General features: G+C 36.1%; 1 protein-coding gene and 1 pseudogene across 2 annotated transcripts; both read right to left on the bottom strand.

Annotated features, from left to right (window-relative positions):
- Window positions 1-4,421: 4,421 nt before the first annotated feature.
- On the bottom strand, window positions 4,422-5,309 carry LOC147510745 (T-complex protein 1 subunit eta-like). 2 transcript variants are annotated; one of them, XR_015216868.1, is made up of 4 exons: window positions 5,157-5,309; window positions 5,006-5,080; window positions 4,623-4,783; window positions 4,422-4,504 (listed from the first exon to the last, which is right to left on the bottom strand). XR_015216868.1 is itself a non-coding variant. In XM_086599340.1 (3 exons), the coding sequence occupies exons 1-3, from the start codon at window positions 5,286-5,288 to the stop codon at window positions 4,739-4,741; spliced, it is 252 nt and encodes an 83-aa protein (XP_086455466.1). In that variant the 5' UTR covers window positions 5,289-5,309; the 3' UTR covers window positions 4,534-4,738. The 2 variants fall into 2 exon arrangements, 1 of the variants encoding a protein (XP_086455466.1); XM_086599340.1 differs by lacking the exon at window positions 4,422-4,504 and having other exon boundaries at window positions 4,534-4,783.
- A 2,644-nt stretch (window positions 5,310-7,953) lies between these two features.
- Window positions 7,954-12,561, bottom strand: LOC147510744 (uncharacterized; annotated as a pseudogene).
- Between the last annotated feature and the right edge of the window lie 9,055 nt (window positions 12,562-21,616).

Raw genomic sequence — 21,616 nt, 5'->3', positions numbered from 1 at the left:
ATTTTTTTGGAGTTTTGGTTTTTGATGGGTTTTTCTTTTCTTCTCTTTCATTGTTTTTTTGAAGCAACTAACTATTCTGTTTTTGTACAAGGTTTTCTCTTTCTTTCTTTTTTCCGATATCCATCCAGTTATCAACTTTGTCAGCTGGGTTTTTTATGGGTTTTTTATTGTGTGTTGTAACGGGTTAGGAATTTTTAGTGAAGAATAAAAAGGCTTTTTAGAAAAGGGTTGAAAGCTCAAGAGGGTTAACTAGAGGAAAAACTATATTTTTGGGGTTTTAACGTTTATTTGGCTATATTGATCCAAAAAGGGCCTATATTTTCTCCTAGGATATGACGTGGTGATCAAGCAAGTGGACGTGTGGTCTTTCTATCCGGACATCCTTTGTGTCATCACTCAATAATCATTCAGATGAGGCTTTTGGCTAGATTCTCATAGTATTTGGAATTTAATTGCTCTAACCTTGGCTTTGGAAATTCACTGCTATATACAAACAAATGATGATGCATGTCATTCATGAAAAGATGCAGAAACTATTGTACACATATTAGTCTAAGTATGAAGAACGAATCTTTACTTTATTGGTATATTAAGACTTCTAAACTTTTTATTCATCATAGAAAAAGGAAACAAGACTTTTTAATACTAAACAGAAAAATATTTTTGGTCTTTTTCGATTTTTTTATTTAGAAAGGAAGTAATATACTATTATATCTACTATATAGAAAATGCATAGTTTTTGCAAAATGCATAGAAACATAAGCAAAAATGGTGAGACACTTGTATTATGTTCTTCATGATGAGAATACGCCACCCCCAAATAAGTTTGGGCCGTGGGTTGTTTGATATTGAACAAGAAATACATGGTTTGTTATACTAGGGATGTTTATTCTACTATGAAATCTTTTTTTGGGGTTTTGTTTTTTTGAAAACATATATGAAATGCATGAAAGAAAAATAGAAAATTTTGGCATGATGTATCTGTTTTACCTTCTAATCATTTACCAAATTCCACAAGAAAACAAAAAAACAAGCATATAATATTAAGCTTATAATTAAACTTATACTAATGTCATATACATAAGAAAGAAAAAGAGAAAAATAAATATATCTAACTATACAGACACTAGGGAAATGCCTAGCCAGTATCCGTGCGTGACTCGTCTCGATGTCGAGAAGATCCTTCTCCTTGATGACATCGGGTCCTAGCATGTCTATCACTATGCGGGAGTGCGTCTCTAATGTTCTGAAGTGTTCTAGTGATACTATGATGAAAACATCGCTGCTCCTGTTGGAAGGACCGCTGCTCCTCTCTGATGGTCCGCTGTTCTGTTATAATGTTCCCCTGAGTTTCCTTGAGCTGGTGGAGATACGAATGCAGAATCCTTTAGCCGCAATGGAGGAAGTGAATTCCATCCATGGGCTGAGTGAACTGTCGAGTGGCATCTTCAGCCAAGTAATCCACTTTCTTAGTCGGGTGTGCTTGCTCAGCGGCTCTGGCTTAAGGTGGAAGCTATAGCTTCTGGATGCAGTGGCCATATACATGACCTATGATAGCGTCCTTGACCTCCACTAAGGTGTCTGTGGCATGGAACCCCTAGTACTGCATGATCCTAGTGACCAGCATTGGTAAAGGAGCGGTGTACTTCTTCGGTTTACAGAGTTGCTCCCAAACAAAGGTGATGATGCAGAAGTTGTTCTTTTGCTCTTGAAGAATGCATAGAATATGGAGCATCTCCTTACTGATGTCAGAAGGCTTGGCTGAGCCTAGCAGGTTGTAAGCTGTCCAGTGAGATACTACCAACTGATTCCTTCGTAGTGAACTTTGAAAAGTGTAGTGAGACTTGAGGTTTTTCACTCTCTCGAGAAGTGTCTCTATCATCATCACATCGATGGTCTTGTTGTCTGGGGACTGTTTCGTCTGGACATAGGCCTTCAGAGGAATCCTTAGAACTCCATTCAACACTATGAGAGGAATGAAAGTTGAAAATGGAGCAGGCTATGAAAAAATTGGGTGGTGGTGTGTATGGGCGAACGGGCGGTCGTGAGCTAGGAAGGGGAGGTCACGAGCTGGTGTGGGTGGCTAGGGTTAGGGATTTTGTGAGGAAGAAGATGGGAAGTTGGGCGGTCACGTGTCTCTTTAATGAAATTGAAATTTTGGCCCAAGCCCAAATGAAATCAGGAAATTCCGATATTGTCCTCAGTGCCTTGCCAACATCAAGATCCGATCCGCGCTTCGTTACTCGTCCGATCTTGATCTGTGAGGTACCAAAATGATAAGTATAAAAAATGCAACATAATGGTATAGGGTTGATAAGAGCCCAAAACTATAGTTTTAACCCTTTAACAATATTGCTTTTTGACAAATTATGTGATTAATAAGTAAGAGTTAGTATTGTTATCGTGTTCTTTTGTATTCCAGGCATTGGAGTCGAATATGTGCAGAAATGCGCCCTTTTTGTGAGATAATGGAGCAAGGGTTGGTTGTTAAGAAGTTCTATGATAAAAGGCCAAGATACAAAGAGAAAAAGCCTTTTTAAAGCTCGGTCAAAGCTAAAAAGTCAAAGTCAACACGGGCAGAAATAGCGCAAAAAAATCAGTAGAACTTCCGAAAGCCGTATCTTTGGACTCAGACCTCGGAATTGGGCTTACCTTATGTCAAAACGACCGTCTCGGAATGAGCTTTCCAATGGTCTAAGCCTTGACCCTATCAGAGAGCAGAAGTGGACATAAAGGTTGTTGAAGTCAAATCTAGCTGAAAAAGTCTCTGTGGACTGAAGAAATTGGGTTTTGGGCTCGATTTTCCGGCCCAAAACATGGCTCCTCAGCCCATGCATGAAACATTAGATCTAGTCTCCTCCATTTTAACACAGAAGACTTAACTCTGAAGAGATAGTTTTTTAGTTAGCCTTTAGCCAATAACTTAGTTTTTAGATCGAGTTTTTACATTCAATTAATTAGTTTTAGGACAAAGTAGATTATTATTTAGAATCAGATTTAGTTTTATAATAAAGTATTAGTTTTTTATTTCAATTTAGTTTATTGATTCAATTCTTATTTAGATTTAGTTGTCTTAAATTCATAATTAGTTGTTTTAATTTGATAATTAGTATTCATAATCTTAGTTCTAAATTAGTTTTAAATTCGGTTTAATCCATTTTGAATCGTAGACTATTGTTAATTTAGATTATAAAGTTCAATCATTTATTCAATAGCGAGTTGTTATATTTGTTCTTGTTTAAGAAATGATAGTATAATGATTCAAGACTAAAACTTCAATTAGAGGGGTTTGAGGAAGCCTTGATAAAACTTGATTTCGATTAGCATAGAGTAGTTCGTAATGTTTTATTCCATTCTAAAAAGTAATTATTTTACCATGAGAATGGGTTTGATTACTTCACATGCTAGTTGTTAGTTGGTAGAGATTACTATGAATAATTAGGGATTAGAAACAACCAGTTGTTATGCGAAAGCATTACAATTCGGATACGACAATTCTTCGTTAGTAAATTAAGTCGAGTTAAGGTGGAATCAAATTCCCCTAATTCCTCCTCATATTGTCAAGTTAGTATTTTTGTAGTTTGATTTATATCATCTTGACTGTTAATTCACCATAGTAGTTAAAATTCAATTCCATTACTCTCATTGACTTTGGTAGAACTGATTATAGTAGTTAACATTGAATTCTAAAGAACTAGGAGTGGAACGGATTTTCTATTCCAACTATATTGCAATAGCATCGAGAGTAGAAAACTTTGATAATATTAAAGCAAGAAATTAGTTTTAGTTTTACTTGCGTTTGAGTCTCGTCGCTTATGCGTAGGTAAAACTATCATTTTACATTATATCAAGGGTACACTCACATCCAACGGTGGATGAAAAACAAATGATCTAAAGAAATGAAAAGGAACTGCAGGAAAATATGTACAGATAACAGAAGGAAAATTTAATTAATTTTTTTGGGTTTTGAATAAGTTTGACTTGAAAATTTAAAAAGGTGGGCCATTTTAAGTCAGATCCCCAAGACTTTGAAGTTTTTGAAAACTTGAGTCAATCCCAACCAGATGACACTACACCATAACAGGCTATTTGCAACGGCAAAAAAGCGTTGCTAATAATTTTTGCAACGCTTTTTAAGCGTTGCAAATATGGCGTCGGTAAAGTGTTGGAAATATTTGCAACGCTTAAAAAGCGTTGCAAATAGAAATTTCCAACGCTTAAAAAGCGTTGCAAACAGAAATTCAAAGCGTTGCAAACAGAAATTTCCAACGCTTAAAAAGCGTTGCAAACAGAAATTCAAAGGGTTGCAAACAGAAATTTCCAACGCTTAAAAAGCGTTGCAAACAGAAATAATTTTTACCAACGGTTTGTAACCGTTGCAAAGTTGTTAATTAATTTAAAAAAAAATAATTTAAAATTCATTTGTAATGGTTATAAACCGTTGCTGATGGGTTGCTAATAAAAAAAAATAATTTCTCATATTTTGTAGCGAGACCAGCTAAACCTACAATAACCAATGAATACAAGAATGGTTTAGACAAATATATATAGCTACAAACTCACTCCAAACTTAAACAAACAAAATTAAGGACAGAAAACAAACTTCCCACGAAACAAACCACCTTTGCTTTCAAAATCTTCCTTTCACTCTAGGAAGTCCTTGGCATCTTCAAACCCAAAAAGCTCAACACCTTCGCATTCCCCTTCCACGGCCACAGAAACCTGCCCCGCCATGCCCTCAACCCATCGCTCTAGCAGTAGCATCTCCTTGTGCACTCTCCGACTGGATTATCAATACAATGAATAGCCATTAGAAAATAACAATGCAAAGAAAAATTAAAAACACTATGACTACCAAGGATGGCACAGTGGAATGAAAAAAGAAATAACAGAAGGCTGAACAACTGAACTCTTGGGATATGAAGACACTGAACTTTTGGCCGAGTGTAACATGTTTGATAGATAACACTACAAACGCCATACAACTAGCTGGAGAAAACCTTACCTTCGGGTTCTTCACGGTCTCGTCCACACTTAGAATTAGGCAAGCTGCCTCTGTTGTCGCATTTATAGCATTTATCTGAGACATTTGCAATCACGACCAATGTAGGTAAAAAGAAACTGAACAAAACAACATGGGAAATAACATTGAATACCTTAACAACAGTAGGTTCCCATACAAAGTTGGCAAATGTATCTATGATTCCACCAGTGTTTATATCGACCCCGTAGCTGTTGCAACTTTTAATTTCTATTAAAATCACAAATACCTTAGCTGTTTGGGGCATTTGACTGGTTCTTTCTTTACTTTCTCCCGTGAAACAAGCATTCTATGTTAATGGGACTACACAATATTGGCGTTGATCCCGAAAAGCATAAAAAGCAGAGGGGTATAATAAGCAAGACTGACACGAAGTTCCATATCCTTTATTATAAGCAAAGCTCCTTTACGACCAAAGCTCATCTTTGGAGAACTTTTATCCGTAAATGAAAAATACAAAATTAATAAACCCATCTCTTAAAAGCATGTGATCCAAAGAAAGAGAAATTAGAACATTAAATGCTTACCTGTCTTTATCACGAAAGTGCGTTCCTGCAAAAATCAAATAAAAGTAGAGTTACATCCATCGCCAAACGTAGTAATCCAAAGACATATAATAAAAAGAAGGGGTAAAACATCTTTGACTATTGTTATCGTGCATTTGTTTGAGCAAGTAGCTGATTCTGCTGCTGAAATTTGAGAACATTAGTTCTAAGTTTTGATATCTCGGTTTCCGCCAATTCAAGTAGTTTACTTCACCGTACTTTTACTTGAATATAGTACGTTTTTACCAAAAAAAAAAAATTCTAGTGCAGTTAGTTTATAGAGCACGTTGCAAAATCTTGTATCATATCGGTCAAAATTCTAAGGTTCAACTAGAAATCAATCTCCATAATACCGAGAATTCTCTGCTCGTATAAGCGTCACAAGAAATCAAATTTGTACCGGCCTCTCTCGTGCCCTATTAAAGAAAGAAGCTTCCGATTACTTGTTTTTCTTGATTCTCCAGTATACTTACTGATTAGTCGCTCCACATCTTTCCGAACAAACCTTCCACCAATATTCCATCCTTCAGTAAACCTACAAAATGTTACCAAAGAAAGTCTTGGACTGCCTCTGAAATATAGACAAAGAAAAGATCGCTAATATATATAACATACCATCCAAGAACACTCTTGGTAAACTCTCTTTGGTTCCTTAGCGTAAACAGATTTAGGGTCGACCGGCAATTCGAGTATATAGGTCGAGAATACCTTGGTAGATTCAAGAGACCACCAACCCCGTCTTGTTGAAGGATCCCTACGGAAGATAACAATGAAAAAGAATGAAAAAAGACGAAGATGCCATAAATCAAACATGACTTCAAGTAGTTTACGTGCAATTCCATAATAACGTTCATCTGCATCCAATTTTGTAACTATAAACGGACCATGTAATGCACATTGCATACTAACCCGTGTGGAATAAACAACCACCGGGGGTTGCTTCAAGATATGAGGGGCTGCTCGCGAATTTTAGCTACCGTGGTTGAGGATCGGGGAGGATCTTGAGCACGAGCATGAGGGCGATGTTGATCTTTGTCCATGAGGGCTCTGGGTACATGAGGGCACCGCTGTCCATGAGGATGCACGGCAACCCGGCAGAGAAAAGCTCGGGTATACACCGGTTGGCCTATTGGAACCAGGCTGAAATGGTGCAACAGAACAACTCAAAATCAAAACTAGCGAGCTAGCAATTTAGTGATTCAAAGATAATAATTTCCGCAGGTTACAAGCCCACAACAATGACTTACCTATGAAGTCGGTAGTAGTAGCGGCAGGCGATGAAATTAGTCGCATTGTGTAGAAGAACATATTCTACAATGTTTGGGCAAGAGTCTCGTAAACAGGCATGCACATTTAAATTCAACTTCCTCCCAATTGGTACTCCATCCATGTTAACCTTGACAAACGTAGAAACTCCCAAGATGACCTTTCTTACGAACATTGCCATTGTTGTTGTTTCTTTCATCAGATTTCTTGTTTGTAACATCCTTATTTTTTATTAGTCTCAATGACCATTTTGTCTTCATCGACCGAGGAATTCTTGGTTTGATTAACCAAGCCGTTAATCCTATAAGTCCTAATAGGTGGCCACCCCACAACCCGATCGCTACCAACAAATTAAGAGTCTTTAATATTGTAATACTAGTAATTCCAATAGACCCTAAAAAAAGTCCATTCAAACACCAAAAATAGGAAATTTCAGACAGGGCAAAAAAACAAAAACAAAAATAAAAATAAATTATTATATCTTATCAACAAATCACACAAGGCGAGAAAAATAAGAATAATTTATGAACACCGAAAGCAAAATACAGATGATAAAGTAACACTCTTGACAAGCAAAGAAAACCAATAATGGAAAATGAGTTTACGACACCGCCATTTGGAGAAGAAGAACCGGTGGATCCAGCGGCAAAGTCTTTTAGTACCCGAAAAGGAGTTTTAAGTGAACAAGGATGATTAATAACAAAGATATTATTACGGAAGATGATGAAGAAGAAGAAATACAAGAACTAAAATCTTCTTCTTCTTCCTCCTCTTTTTCTTCTACCTCCCTCTTTGTGGGATAAGAGAATATAACTTCAAATCTTCTCAATCAGGTGTGTCTCTTTGTATCCCACACAAGTGTTATATAAAGTGTTTTAGTTTCATCCGATCGATTTCATTTTGTTGTGTGAAAGTAACTTTAATAGACCGATCAAGACTATTGAATAAGTGCGAGGGGATCCTAGTATTTGTGGTCAAAGTCTTGCTCTAACCATGTTGAAATATAAAAGAAGTGTGAGATATAGTAAAACCACAAAGTACCTTACATTGATCCTCCATTATGAGTATAATGGCGAAATTGATCATTTGAATTTAGAACAACAATTGACCCTTAACTTTTTCCTCCAAAAAATACCATCTCATTCTTTCTCGGTAGCCTTTTCAAACAATCCAATGAGTTTAAATTGAAGGATCCGTGTGTGCATAATTATAATTTTCAGCTCAGAGCATTTACCGTCATCAATGCATTGGCAACACCAATAGTTACCGATAAAAGGTACATTATATTGTGCATGCTTTGGGAAGAATGAGGATCCCCGCACCAGAATATCCATAGAACACTTCCAAAGAAGAAAGAAGACCTTGAGACGATTACCAGTCCACGTCATCTCCTACAAAGTGTATTATTAATGGGTTAATGAATGGATTAAAAATGATACATAAAACATAAGAACAAAATGTTGAACGAAAGGATTGAAATCGAAAAGCAAACCTGTAGAATGACAGATACCACAAAACTGCATATGTATATGATGGCAGGTACCTACTCACATTCGTTAAATGGTAAGGTAGGACACAAAAGAAAGACGTGAAAGATTGTAAATAACAAGTTTATGACATATAGGCACTTACAACAGCCTTTGATGATTGACCCATTTGCAGATCATTAATGACATAGAATGCAAGAAGTGCCTGTGAAATAAAGTAGTAGCATTAATGCACAAAGACAACTTGAAAAAACCTATTCACTACATTTCTCTTCCATATCAACTGCAGTAATTGCACAGAAAAACTGATACCAAATAAGTTTTAATTCATCTTTGAATATGAAAATAAGAGAGCTATTACCTGTGATACGTTGGTCACTAGTCGGGTGAGCATATAAAGCACGGCAACTTGGTAGTACAAAACTTTCTTGAACCAATGGGCCCATGAAATTCTTTGACGAACTTTCCCTGGAACATTTTGTTTCAACCTATGAAAAGGACACTTTTTTTTCACACTTAATCAAATTGGTTCACTACTTAAATGCTTGTTCATGAAGAGCTCAAGAACGGAGAACACGATTGAGAATAGTAAACACACCTTGGTTCTTTTGTTCTAATCGAAATATGCCCACAAAAGCAATGACCCGAAAAAATTGACGGTATGCTATCCAACGGTAATTTCTCAATTCACAAAAGGGTAAGACTAAAACCTAATGATAAGAATTCTAAATATGTTAAGTTCACCAAAAACATACCTCATTTTCAATGTCAATACGTGTTCTAGACTTGCTAGCACCGAAAACAGCTAAAAGCAACAAAGATAGAGGGTAAGATTGGCCACCTTTTCGATGAACAAAACAAAAGGATCATTAGTGGCTTTGATTATAATGTCCAAACAAAAAATCAATTAAAATCATAAATAAGATGTGCTAACCATTGTAAAAAGCATTACGGCAGCTAGCTAGGACAACTCTGCTTGTTGGATTTAGTGTGATGCAATTCACCATAGACCTTCAATGTATTGAATTACAAACTAAATAACATTACCGATAAGAAAAAACATAAAAGGAAAAATGTACGCATTGATTGATTTAAAACTGCAAGGAATGAAGGACCAATACATATGTGAGACTTGTGCAGCAAATGACCCACATTGAAAATTGCTGAAAACATCACCAGATCCAACCGTTAAGCATTATAGATGAATTTGTACCGAAGATTTTGCAAGGAAGGCAACCACCAAACACGAAGAAAAATGAAATAGCGACTACAAAATGATCCTGCACCATGCCATAATTTGAAATGTCCAAACCTGTCTATCTAACATGCAAAGAAGGAATTTTTTATTTGCGACAAGTAGAGAATGAATGAAAGAAATTGCTGTTTTTTTTTTTTTTTTTTTCAGGATTGAAATGTGTTATTGGCACTTCGGTTATGATTTATCACGAAAACACGCCAAGATACTACACAACAAGAATTGTAGACACGATTCATGATTGCTTTTAATCCCAACAATTTGTGTTCAAGTCGTTATTACAGGGGCGGACAGATTTGAAAGTTCCTACACCGGATACTAATTCTAATGAAGCATGGCATTTGCAATATTAATACAGTTTGAAGATAAACTAAACCTTCGGGGCCGTGTCCATGCTATCCTTTTCAGGCATATACGTAAGCTACTCCGGACAAAAATGTGAAAACCCTTGTCGGTTAAAAGCGTGGGATTTGGGTATCTAAACTCCATTCATGTATGTGTCCAAGTCCCAACACAATGAATGAGGGTCTCGGACCGTATAAATCACATTGAACACCGACGTATTAGTTTCTAACTTTCTATTAGACATGTTCCTAATAGAGTGCAATCAAAAACAAAGATCTACAATAAATGAGATATCCAACAACATATCGTTCTTCTCAACTTTATCATTTTGTAAGCCTTACAACTAATAAAATATAGGTGACAAACAAGTAATGTAGCTAACAAAAAGTATTGTTCTTATCATCATCAGCATTTTGCAAACCCAAAATCGATAATAAATTAGGCGATGTAAAATAGAGCCTGAAGCACCTACTCAAGAACGACACCTTAGGAATATCATACAACTAAGTTTAAATGCTTCAAATGAAGAATGTTCCAGATATGTCGCTATAATTCTCAAACATACTCAAAAGCCAAAAGAATGAGGTAACAAAATAAAGAATATACAAGAAGAAGTAGATAAAGAGAGGGGGTTGGTTATGACTTGAATCAACTGATTATGTCTGCACTATCTACAGAAATTCACAATATTACCAAGATTATTTTGGTAGCTCCTATAGCTCTAGTGATTACCAGGAGTTCAAGGTTCAAGTTCACTCGTGAATTAACTTCTTTGATCACACCAAAAAAAAAAAAAATCAGGAAAAGCAAATGCGTTCAAACTTCAGAGCCTTTTCACCAAAATCACAAATGCCTATATAAAGAGATCCAAATGCATACCTTGTTACTTTGCGACAACTACACCAACTGCCACAAGTAAGCAACCGACAATTTGATTAAACGTATACTTTCTTCCCAAAATCACTTGAGAAGCAGTTGCCATACCAAAAATGTCTGCGAGGTAAGAAAACAAAATGATGAGGATGCCAAACCAATATATGACAAGTTGGTCTAACAAGGCCCATTAGACAATAAAGATAGAACATCACACTTATATGGAGTAAACAATGAATGAGCAATCAGATTCCAAGTTTATTCAACAATTTTTTGGTACAAGAAAGATATACCAGGTTTCATTCATTTGTTTTTTATATGATAAATCGAGACATAACTAACTTTTTTGAGTCTAACTATGGTCAGATAATTGGGTAACACTTGTTCATTTTAAATGTCGTAAGAGTATGAACAATTATGCCAGTTTTAAGAGCTAAAAACATAAAATGAAGATGGAGCTCGTGTACTCTTTGACGGTCATAATGAGTATGTTACTATCTAAGTCTTCTTTGCAAATTGGAAGAAAGTGAATTGAACTTTACAAATCAACATCACCGACTTAATATTGGTATAGCTGGTCCCGAAGCATTGTTGAAAAGGGGGTATGCAAAACTCATTAGTACACAAAAATTAATAATGCACCAACTAATTGTACCTTTCCACCCTTTAAAAGCTCAACAAAGGAGAACAACACGCCTTTGCTTATGGTGCTCGATATCCGACTTATATAAAAGCAAAGTTTCACTTGTATCAATAAACCCCAGGAACAAAATGGAATATACATTTCATTCCCGAGCATTGAATTTGAATAATGATCTCTACTTAATCGTAATGCCTCGCCCTAAGTGTAATACTAACTACGATCTAAGTTTCAGATATACCTCCAAAGCCAGACATCCCAAAGAAAAGTCCAAGGGCTTCTAGAATACCAATTAGCACAAAAGAAGATTTGGGAAGGGATAGCATTTCCTTCGGCCACGAGTCCAAAGACAATATCTTGCGAACAAGATGGAAAAGTATATACCAACATACCTGCATATAAGAAGTAAAACATTAGTGAAAGGGCAAAGCAACATTTATCTTAACCAACATTCCAATTCCCACCTTGATACAAATACACTTTGTACAATCTAGTCTGTCTATGAAACCAAATACACTCAAACTTAATTTTCACAACCAAAGAAAAATACCCAAGTCCCAAAACTCAAACAAATCTCATGAGCACAAATATACATTGGTGCACAAACAATTTTACACTACAATAAAAAACAATTACGTAAAACAGATTACCCGAATGTGGTGAATTGAGCAAGAAAGAAAGGGTACTCCTTCATAGGAACAAGAGCAAGTTTATATAAAACTCAATTCACGACAAATAAAACAACGGTAATTGCATAACCAACAATGATCGTCCCTTAATACTCTCACTACTAACTCCTCCTCCCCGATTCTTCCGATGATGATAAACATTCAACTCTTTTACTATGAAATGGTTTATTAAACAAGAAATGGTTTATTAAATGGTGTGGTTAGAGAGTTTTTTGAGTGAAGTTATGAGGTGGTTTGATTGAGATGAGTGGAAAGTGTGAGTTGTTATGAAAAATGGAGTTGTTATTTATATGCAAGTGTTTATGAGAAGGAGGGAGAAGGGTCGACGACGATTTATCAAAAAATAAAGTCATACCTGGCCCCGTTTTGATCTGATGCCAAAATCTCAGCAACCATAGCTTTCTTCGCATCCATCGCCATAATAACCAACAAGATTCTTGGCACATTTCTCAAATTTGAAATTCTAGAAGTAGAAATCAAACCCCCAAAAGTGCAATCAAAGCAACAAAGATCATAGATGAATTCAGCCCTAACCCCTCTTCAACTCAAAACATTTTTTACCCTAAAAAACATAATAGGAAGATGGGCACTACTTGGATGGGGTTAGATTTTTCTCATTACTATTTAGGAGAGAAATCAGAGAATTTGAGAGAGGGAGGAAGCAGGCAGCTGCTCTGACAAGTGAGTGAGAGCTTGAACAATAAAATGAACAAATAAACTAACCGAAAAGGTCTTACCTTGAGAACTGAAAAAGTTAGGAAGAAAGGACGAGCTTGAGCAAATTTGAACAAATCCACTATTTTTCGTGATCTGAAAGTGCAAGTAAAGCAAGGATAAGGTGCAAATAACTTTCATCTCTTTCAATCCATACCGATGAGAATAATCATACCACGACTTCCTCCAAAATTAACCACCAAAAACAGTTTATTGAATGGCCAACATAGAGTAAAACCAAGAAACCCCATTTCTCATATACTAAACCCCCTAACCCTAGGTTTAGAAATTATAAAATAGAACTAAAAAGGGGTGGTAAAATTGCATATTGTGGCTTCCAAACCCCGTCTCTCTTTCTCCATTTCATCGTGCTCTATAATCTATATGGTGGTTCTGGTACACAAGTGTGTTTTCTTTCAGTAATGGTCTAATGGAACTGTAGAATGAAGGTTTCTCTTTGTTGAAAAGGACATAAAGATAAGAAAACCCTAACCTAACCCAGCGGCTGTGAGAGAGAAAGAGAGGTTTTCTATTTTGACATACCTACGACGATTTCTTTTTTGTTTCTCTATTTTTGAAATTTCGAAGTTGTTTTGGTTTTTTGGATTTGTAACACTTCTCCAACGCTTTTTAAGCGTTAGCAATTAATTCCGGAAATTCACTCAAATAAACCAACGCTTTACAACATTGCCAACACTTATTTAGCGTTGGCAATTTACTAACGGTAAATAAGCGTTGCAAAGCAAAAAAGGTGCGTGTTGCAAATATCCTATTATGGTGTAGTGTGACTGGATTACTCTCCTTAGCTATGCTCGTTGAGCAGGTGGCTGGCACATGAAAACTTTAAAAACTGAATTCTCACTATGAGGTTAAAGACTGGGGCAAGTTGATGTTTGACAATTTGAGCACCAGCCTTCTTTCATAGCTTGTCTCTTATGTGCGTATGAACTCTTACCTAAACCAGGAATGATTTTCGGTATATGTGTCTGATAAAACATAAAATGAATAGTTTTACCTACGTGATAAAGTGATGAAACTTACAAATGCAAGTAAAACTAAACTAAATTATGATGCCTATATTTTATCAAAGATTCTACTCTCAATCCTATGAGATATAGTGGAGTAGAGTGATTCGTTCCACTCTTAGTCCTTCCGCATGGTATGTTCTCAAGTGTAAGTACTCTAAACTTAAAGTCTAATGAGAGATTTACGAAAAAGGCAACTAGACTACGATGCAACTACCCACGAAATGCAACTAGTCGACGATGGGAATAACTAAGGGAATGCTACGTTGATTCTATGATAAGGAGTTAGAGGGGGATTGATTCCACCTTAACTCAACTTAATCCTATTAACGACGAATCGTCAGAATCCGTAATCGATCGAAGCGCTTGCGGAAACAATTTAGTTCTTCCTAATCCCTAATTACACATGGCATTCCTACCAATTCATAACTAGCATGTGAACGATTAAACCCATTCTCATGGTGAACTAATCGTTTCTAGAGTGGAAAGGAAATTACGACGATTCTACGATATTCGGAATCAAGCTTTCATCAAGGCTTCTCAACCCCCTCTAATGGAGGTTTAGCCGAGAATCATTACACAATCATTTCCGATTACATTTAAACTAAACATGATATAAAGAATTGAAATTTACTTAATTAAACAATAATGAAATATAATTTAATGACTCAAATGAAATAAAGACAGGAATTGAAATTAGATCTAGGAATGGAAATGACAAAATCGAAATTGATAAAAAAATACTACTTTATTGATCTAATCAAAATGAAGAACAAGATTTAAAGGTTTAATCTAATACAATAATTGAAATGGAACTAAACTTAATTAATCTACATGAAAAACTAGATCTAGAATTCATTAATGGAGGCTAACTAATCTAATCTATTTCTAGGTCTAACTATCTACCATTAACAAAGAGCTAAGCTTTTGTTTTTATACATTCAGATCCAAAAATCGTGCATGGGCTTGGAGCCATATTTTGGGCCAGAGAATCAGGCCCAAAACCCAATTCTTTCAGTCCAAAAAGGCCTCTTCAGCTGCAGTTGGCTTCAACAGACTTTTTGTCCACTTATGCTCTTCTGATTGGGTCAAGGCTTGGACCATTGGAAAGCTCTTTCCGAGCCGGTCGTTTTGACATAAAGTAGGCCCCATTCCGAGGTCTTAGTCCAAAGATACGGCCTTCGGAAGTTCTGCTGACTTTGAGTGCTATTTCTGCCCGCGTTGACTTTGACTTTTTAGCTTTGACCGGGCTTTAGAAAGGCTTTGTCTTCTTGAATCTTGGCCTTTAATCATAGAACTCCTTAGCAACCAACCATTGCTCCTTTATCTCGCTAGAGTGGCACATTTCTGCACACAATGGACTTTGCAACCTGAAATGCATAAAAACACGTAATCAGTGCTAACTCTTAATTATTACTCACATAATTGGTCTAAAAGTATGTCTGTTACAGGGTTAAAACTACAGTTTTAGGCTCTTATCAGTGTCCATATCGTAAGCTACAGTTCTCTGGGAAGTACTTGCACACGATCATTGAAACTTATCCATCTAGTCTTGCTAGGTGGAGGGTTTTTGTTTGCTACAAAAGACATTTTTGAAAAGTTTTTTAGAAAAGAGAGAGATTGAGAAGGGGAAAAGATTGTTAAGAAAGGAAAATTTGAAAATTTGTACAAGTTTGAGTATTTTAACGTCAGATTCTCGAGACAAAATAGAAAGGTGGAGGCAAAAGATAATATTAAACAGAACAGAGAATAGTATCACTTTGGGTTACTATATTTGTTTAATTCTCGTTTGGAGATGCCTCATTTTTTTTTGGTTGGTTTTCTCAATCAAAAAATATTTCTAACCATATAGAGGTTTTGACAAGAAGATAAAATTATACTTTAATCCGGTATCATTTTGGTTACTCCGGGGCGTATAACTTTCATTTTTATATTCTTTGGTTTTGAAAACTATGGAGAGATATTTTAAGAAAGTCGTACTCAAAAGCTGTGATTCTAGATGCTACAACTTGAAAACAACCCATAACATATAATCTTAGGCAACTTTCGTGTCGGCTCTGTGGCGAACCTAATCTAGACAGACAGAGTTTCAGCTACGCGGGTTGGGGGATTTACTGAGCAAGACATGGAATGTTCTGACCTGGGTGAATAGCTCGGTGATATAGGCGACCCTTAGTAAGCAAAAATGATCTCAAACTGCCCCTAGATTGCGTTGTTCTAGGGGTTGGTGTGTGTAAAATCCATTTCCCATTTTGTTTTTGAAAAAAAATCACTTAACAATTGATATATCAAGAATCTATCATTAACAAAACAAAGAAAACAAACATTTTTGAAAAAGAAATGTAAAATAAAGAAACTAAAACTTTTATACTAACTCCACAGGTTCACACTTACTCCAACGACGAGTAAAAAGTTTTTTACAAAGAATATGTGAGATGTACTGTGGACTAATTCTCCGACACTTACAACTACACCCTCCAAGTGGAGAGGTCCGGTTACCTTATTGATGTATCCCCTTAAAGCAAAAAATGGAATGGAATGGGAAAGAAATACATCGAAAAATAGGATTGAATCCTCGTGATAAGATGATTAAGAAAGAGTTTTTAGCACTCCAGCTTCGTTCACGTCACTTGTTGCTTCAAAGGCTGTGTTTGCTGGTTTAGGATTAGGAATAGCTTGACCTAAGAACACACCTTTCTGGGTTTTATCTTGGGCTAACAAGTTCAGATATTATTGCATGAATGCTAGGATTTGGGTTTGTTGTTACATGACAGATAGCATTATTTTGGTGGGCTTATCTATTTAGACACTAGTTGATGGTGTAATGGGAACTAGGTCTCTTTGGTTGTTGACAAGTGGGTTTCAGTAGTTCTGGTTAAACTGAGATGAAACCAATGCTTTGTTTGGATTGTTATAGGTACCTTGTCATTGTCTTTGTCTCAATGTATTTGTTGGTTTGTTGAAACCTGGAGGTGGTTAGCTTTGTAGAATGTTGGTCCATGCGAAGTTTGGATGTTGTCTCCATAGTGTATTTGGTACATTGAAAGCACATACTTCTTCTGGCTGAAGTGATGATAAGTTTGTGATCAAGGGACAGGTGACATATATATGATTTAATCTTAGACAAAAATTAGATGGTGAGGTATTTATGTTCATGATAGGATGAGGGGTTTGGTCTTTTTGTTTTGTTGTGAGGGCATCTATCTTTCTTGTGAGGGTTTCGATTAAAGTTTTGATTTATGGATCTGATTTCACCTAAAAAAATACCATTAGCCTTAGATGCATTGGGTTGGTGACCATCTTCTTTTCGTGTATGTAGATGGTGTATGGTCGTTGAACAAAACAGAAGCGTATCAAAACCTAATTATCCCTCAATAAGTAAAGGATGAGTAGGGTATCGTTCCACTTTTAAGTGTATGTTATGTGAAGGACATGACTGGAAAGGGGGTTTAAGGGATTAAAAACTATGATTGTAGAGATTTTAGATTCTAATGCTAAACTAAACTAAATTATTAAACTATTGAGAATTTATAAGAGAGGGAATTCAAGAGATTAGAATCTACCAATACTTTTAATCTATGACATTCTGCTTCATGGTTGTTCTTACAAATAGACTACAATTAGGCAATCAAGCGAGTTCCGATGCCCTCTTGGACGAAACATCGTTAACAATTAACTCTACTTAAGGTTGTTCCTATGTTTATGCTATTAAAATCTTCTTTCCTTTTATGTAAGCTCGGGCAACCATTCAATGTATTACCAAGAGCAACATCAAGGAGTACTTCCTAATAGGGTGGCCATTCAATGAATCACCACTAAAGGCAAACACAAAGAATACTTCCCCTAGGCAGCCCCTTCTAAGGCAACGCAAAGAATACTTCCCTAACTCTAAAGAACTATACTACTAGAAGAAAAGTAAAGAATACTAGAATGATATTAATATTGTAAAACATAAACCCTATTCTATACTTCCATCTCCTGGTGTGGGCAATGGAACTAATAACTAAAAACATAAAGAACTAACCTGATTGAAGAACACCATGAACCAGAAGAATCATTAAACCTTAAGCACTGATTTCATCTCCTCCCTTGAAGGAGAAGATTAGCCTTCCATATAGAAGGAAGAACACGAAGAACGAGAAGAGAAGAGTCGAAGAACATAAGACTAGAAAGACTAATTTATTAAGACTTAGCTAGTTAAAATCGATATTTTATTATTAATCTTTCCCTGCCTCAAGTTCTGGAGACAAGAATATAAGTGAATTGGTAAATTACATGAGGCACTTAGGTCCTCTATTTATAGAGGTTACAATGAGCTCTAGAAGCATTCCAAACCGTCATTTGTTTAATAATACAAATAAACTTCTTTCAGAGTCCAACTTCGTCTCCAAAACTGAGAAGAAATTGGCTACAATGTCGATCCATGCGTTTGGACATACTATTCATGTGTCTCAGATGCGATCAATGTGTTTGGACGCTCGATCCATGCTTCCCAGACGCGTAAGCCTATTTTGTCTCTTCTACTCTATCCTTCTATCCTCTTTTGCGGGCTTTGGTCCAAGCAATGAATCTTTTGGCCTTGGGCTTCCAAATAGGCTTTAAAATAGGTCCAAGTCACATCTTTAATAGCTCCAATTCTTTGGCCTTCTCCATGATTGTCCACGGGCTTCCCATGTGATCCTTAATGTCGAATTGTCCGTTTTTACCTCATTTTTCTAATATTCCACAAAACTCTCTCTTTGACCTGTAGAATCATAAAACATAACTTACAAACACTATTAGTCCACTAAGATGGCTAAACAAGAGGCATAATCGAGGGTTAAATAGCACTTTTTGAGCACTTAACACAACTCCCAACTAGCCTTTTGCTAGTCTCTTAGCAAATAAGATAAAAAAATAGATAAGTGATCAAAATCACATCCTAATAACAAAAATATAATCCTAACTCATTTTCGCTGGCATTGCGATTGCATTTACAATATGCAACAAGGCTTTAAACCTTTAAGTTCCCCAGAAAGGACGAGTTATAGTCTCGTGAGGGTTTTCAGGTGATATACCCACAAAATCAATCAATAGCATGTTCAAGAATGATAGTATTTTTCGGAGAGAGAAATTCCTTACCCACTTAGTGCTTACTCTAATAGACAGTCTCCATTGCTAACTACATTGCTGCAAAGACTCATAAATTATGATGGGAGATAGTAAAAATTGACAAAATTCTCAATCAAGGCTTATGTGTGTACTTAGTCAATCTCCTATACTCTCCTATCCAAGAAACGGAATCCCTAGTTCACCATAGGTAGATAATCTCGACTTTCAATCCTCACTAGTCATACTCTCAGAAAAGAATCTCTCAGAAGATGGTATACTATTTTACCTCATGTATGTGGGGAAAAATATAATGAATATGAACATCCCACATACTACCTTGAAAAACAGACTTCTAGATGACAGTAGTCTCATGGAAAAAAATGTTAATCACATATGAAGTGTCGGGTCCTTCACCTTAGCATCCTCTCACCTATTCTAGACTTCGTATCATACTGTTGTGATAAGTCATGGGTTGTAACTTGGCTTGGGTATTGGTTTATGAAGGAAAGGTAAAAAGGATTCTAAGGTTGTTTCTGAAAAACACTAAGGGTTGCTTCATTCTTTGGAAGATTTCTTCAAATCCTGTATTGCAGAGAAAATTCTTCCTTAGCTTTTCCATCCATTCTGTTCAACTTATTTTTTTTATTTATTTTTTATTTTATTTTAAAAGCTCAATGGTATATCCCTGATTAGTATTGGATATGCTTTTCCACTAGCTTCTTTCACTTAGAACAGAATGATGGTCTTCATTGTATCTCTCTGGTATTTCCTTGTAATCTTCTTTTTGTGCTATTTCTTCCTCCTTGTGCCCCTCGTATTCTCAGAAACATATGGGTATGGCTGATAAAGATTTTGGCTATACTCTTTGTCTGGAGTTAGGTAAAAGGGTAAAGGGTTTTATGAAAGAAAATGGCTTATTGTAAGGCTCAAAAGGGTTTAACATGATGGTCCTACTAGGTGGAATAAAGGCTGAATAGGTTCACTACTTGACTTATCAGTATGATACTCTATTTCAAATAGACTACAAGACCTAATGGCTATCTCCCCAGTTGATGTCACTTCTTGATTAACCAAATCAACAAAATAATGAGACTATATTACAACAACATAAAGAACTGAAAGATGTTGAGTCACTAAGACTTGGATTTTTCGTAAGAACTCTCTAAAGAATGGGTATAAAGCTCAAGTATCACGAGCTAAGTCTAAAAATTCTACTTGCAGTTTACTAGGGGTTTAAATCTCTCTTCTAGCAAAAGTACACAAAACTGACCAAGTATTATGGTGGTACCTTGATAAAGAATTCTATCAACAAGAACTATGTCCGAGCATAATAAATAGTCTAAGCGGTAATGAAATCAATAATATCAACTATCTATCAAACTCAACACTAAGCTGTATAGAATATATGTCCCAGACTCATCATTAAAATTCATTTTTCTCATGCTACTGATATAGAAACAAAAATATTTTTGGTTTTGAAAACTAATTTTTGAAATTCATTTCTCACGTACACCCTCCCCCTACTTATGCATGCATTGACCTCAATGTATAAAAAAGTAAATGAAATGGATGAGAAAAAGGTAGGATATTACCATTGATGCCGAATATCAGAATTAGTTCAAGAAACAAATTTTTAGGTATTTATACGTCAGATCCCCAAGACGTAATGTGAGTATTTTAAAGTCAGATTCACAAGAATTTTGAGTCCTTTATAGTCAGATCCTCAAGATTGGTATTCCCACCCACTAGGTTCCACTTTGTAGGAATTCTTCTGATCTCTCTCAGCTTGTGATTGACAAAAGTATACCTTGTACCAACAATTTTCTTTTAATGGCTGTAACCCAGGACAAGTTTCAGAATGGCAATTCTTATAGCAACCTAGCTTACTTCCTGTAGACATTTTTGCTTGATCTACTAGAATTCCTTCCTTTGAAACTTGGTGACCCAACACTATCCCTTCCTTTAACATGAGGTGACACTTTCAGAACGAAGTTGGTATCGCGACAACGTTGAAGGACTAAGGAGAGATGATGCAGACAATCCTCAAAAGGACATGTGAATGTGGTCTTCTCTTGGTCCTCAGGGTGAATATGGATCTGAATATATCCTGAGTAACCATCAAGAAAGCAGTAGTAAGTTTGTCCAGCTAATCTTTCTAACATCTGATCGATGAAAGGAAATGGAAAATGATCTTTCCTCGATGCGCTATGCAACTTCCTGTAATCGATGCAAACTCTCCATCCAGTATGAATCCTGGTTGGAATCAACTCGTTGTTCTCATTCTCGATTACTGTGGTTCCGGACTTCTTCGGCACAATTTTAACTGGACTAACCCATTGACTATCAGAAATAATGCTGGCATCAAGGAGTTTGACGTCCTCTTCTCGAACTACTTCCGTCATCTTTGGATTAAGCCTCCTCTGTGGTTGCTTAGAAGTCTTGGAATCCTCTTCCAAATGAATTCTATGTTGAACTATCATAGGGCTGATCCCCTTGATATCATCAATTGTCCAACCTATAGCAGACTTGTGTTCCTTTAAAAGTGCTACTAACTTGGATTCTTGCTCCTCAGTCAAATCTGATGCAATGACTACTAGGTAGGTTCCCAAATCTCCCAAGAAAACATACTTGAGTGTAGACGGCAA

The sequence above is a fragment of the Coptis chinensis genome, chromosome 3, assembly GCF_015680905.1.
Source record: "Coptis chinensis isolate HL-2020 chromosome 3, ASM1568090v1, whole genome shotgun sequence".
NCBI classification, from domain to species: Eukaryota; Viridiplantae; Streptophyta; class Magnoliopsida; order Ranunculales; family Ranunculaceae; genus Coptis; species Coptis chinensis.
The sequence above is the reverse complement of the archived record's forward strand: the minus strand, read 5'-3'. Positions and strand labels throughout refer to the sequence as shown.

What these genes read in the sequence shown, in the direction of transcription:
- LOC147510745 (XM_086599340.1), bottom strand. Translation starts at nt 5,288, where the DNA reads ATGCCCCAAACAGCTAAGGTATTTGTGATTTTAATAGAAATTAAAAGT. An exon ending in GGGAACCTACTGTTGTTAAG is followed by an intron (nt 5,081 to 5,156) that starts GTATTCAATGTT and finishes CAAATGTCTCAG; the next exon opens with ATAAATGCTATAAATGCGAC. An exon ending in AGACCGTGAAGAACCCGAAG is followed by an intron (nt 4,784 to 5,005) that starts GTAAGGTTTTCT and finishes TTGATAATCCAG; the next exon opens with TCGGAGAGTGCACAAGGAGA.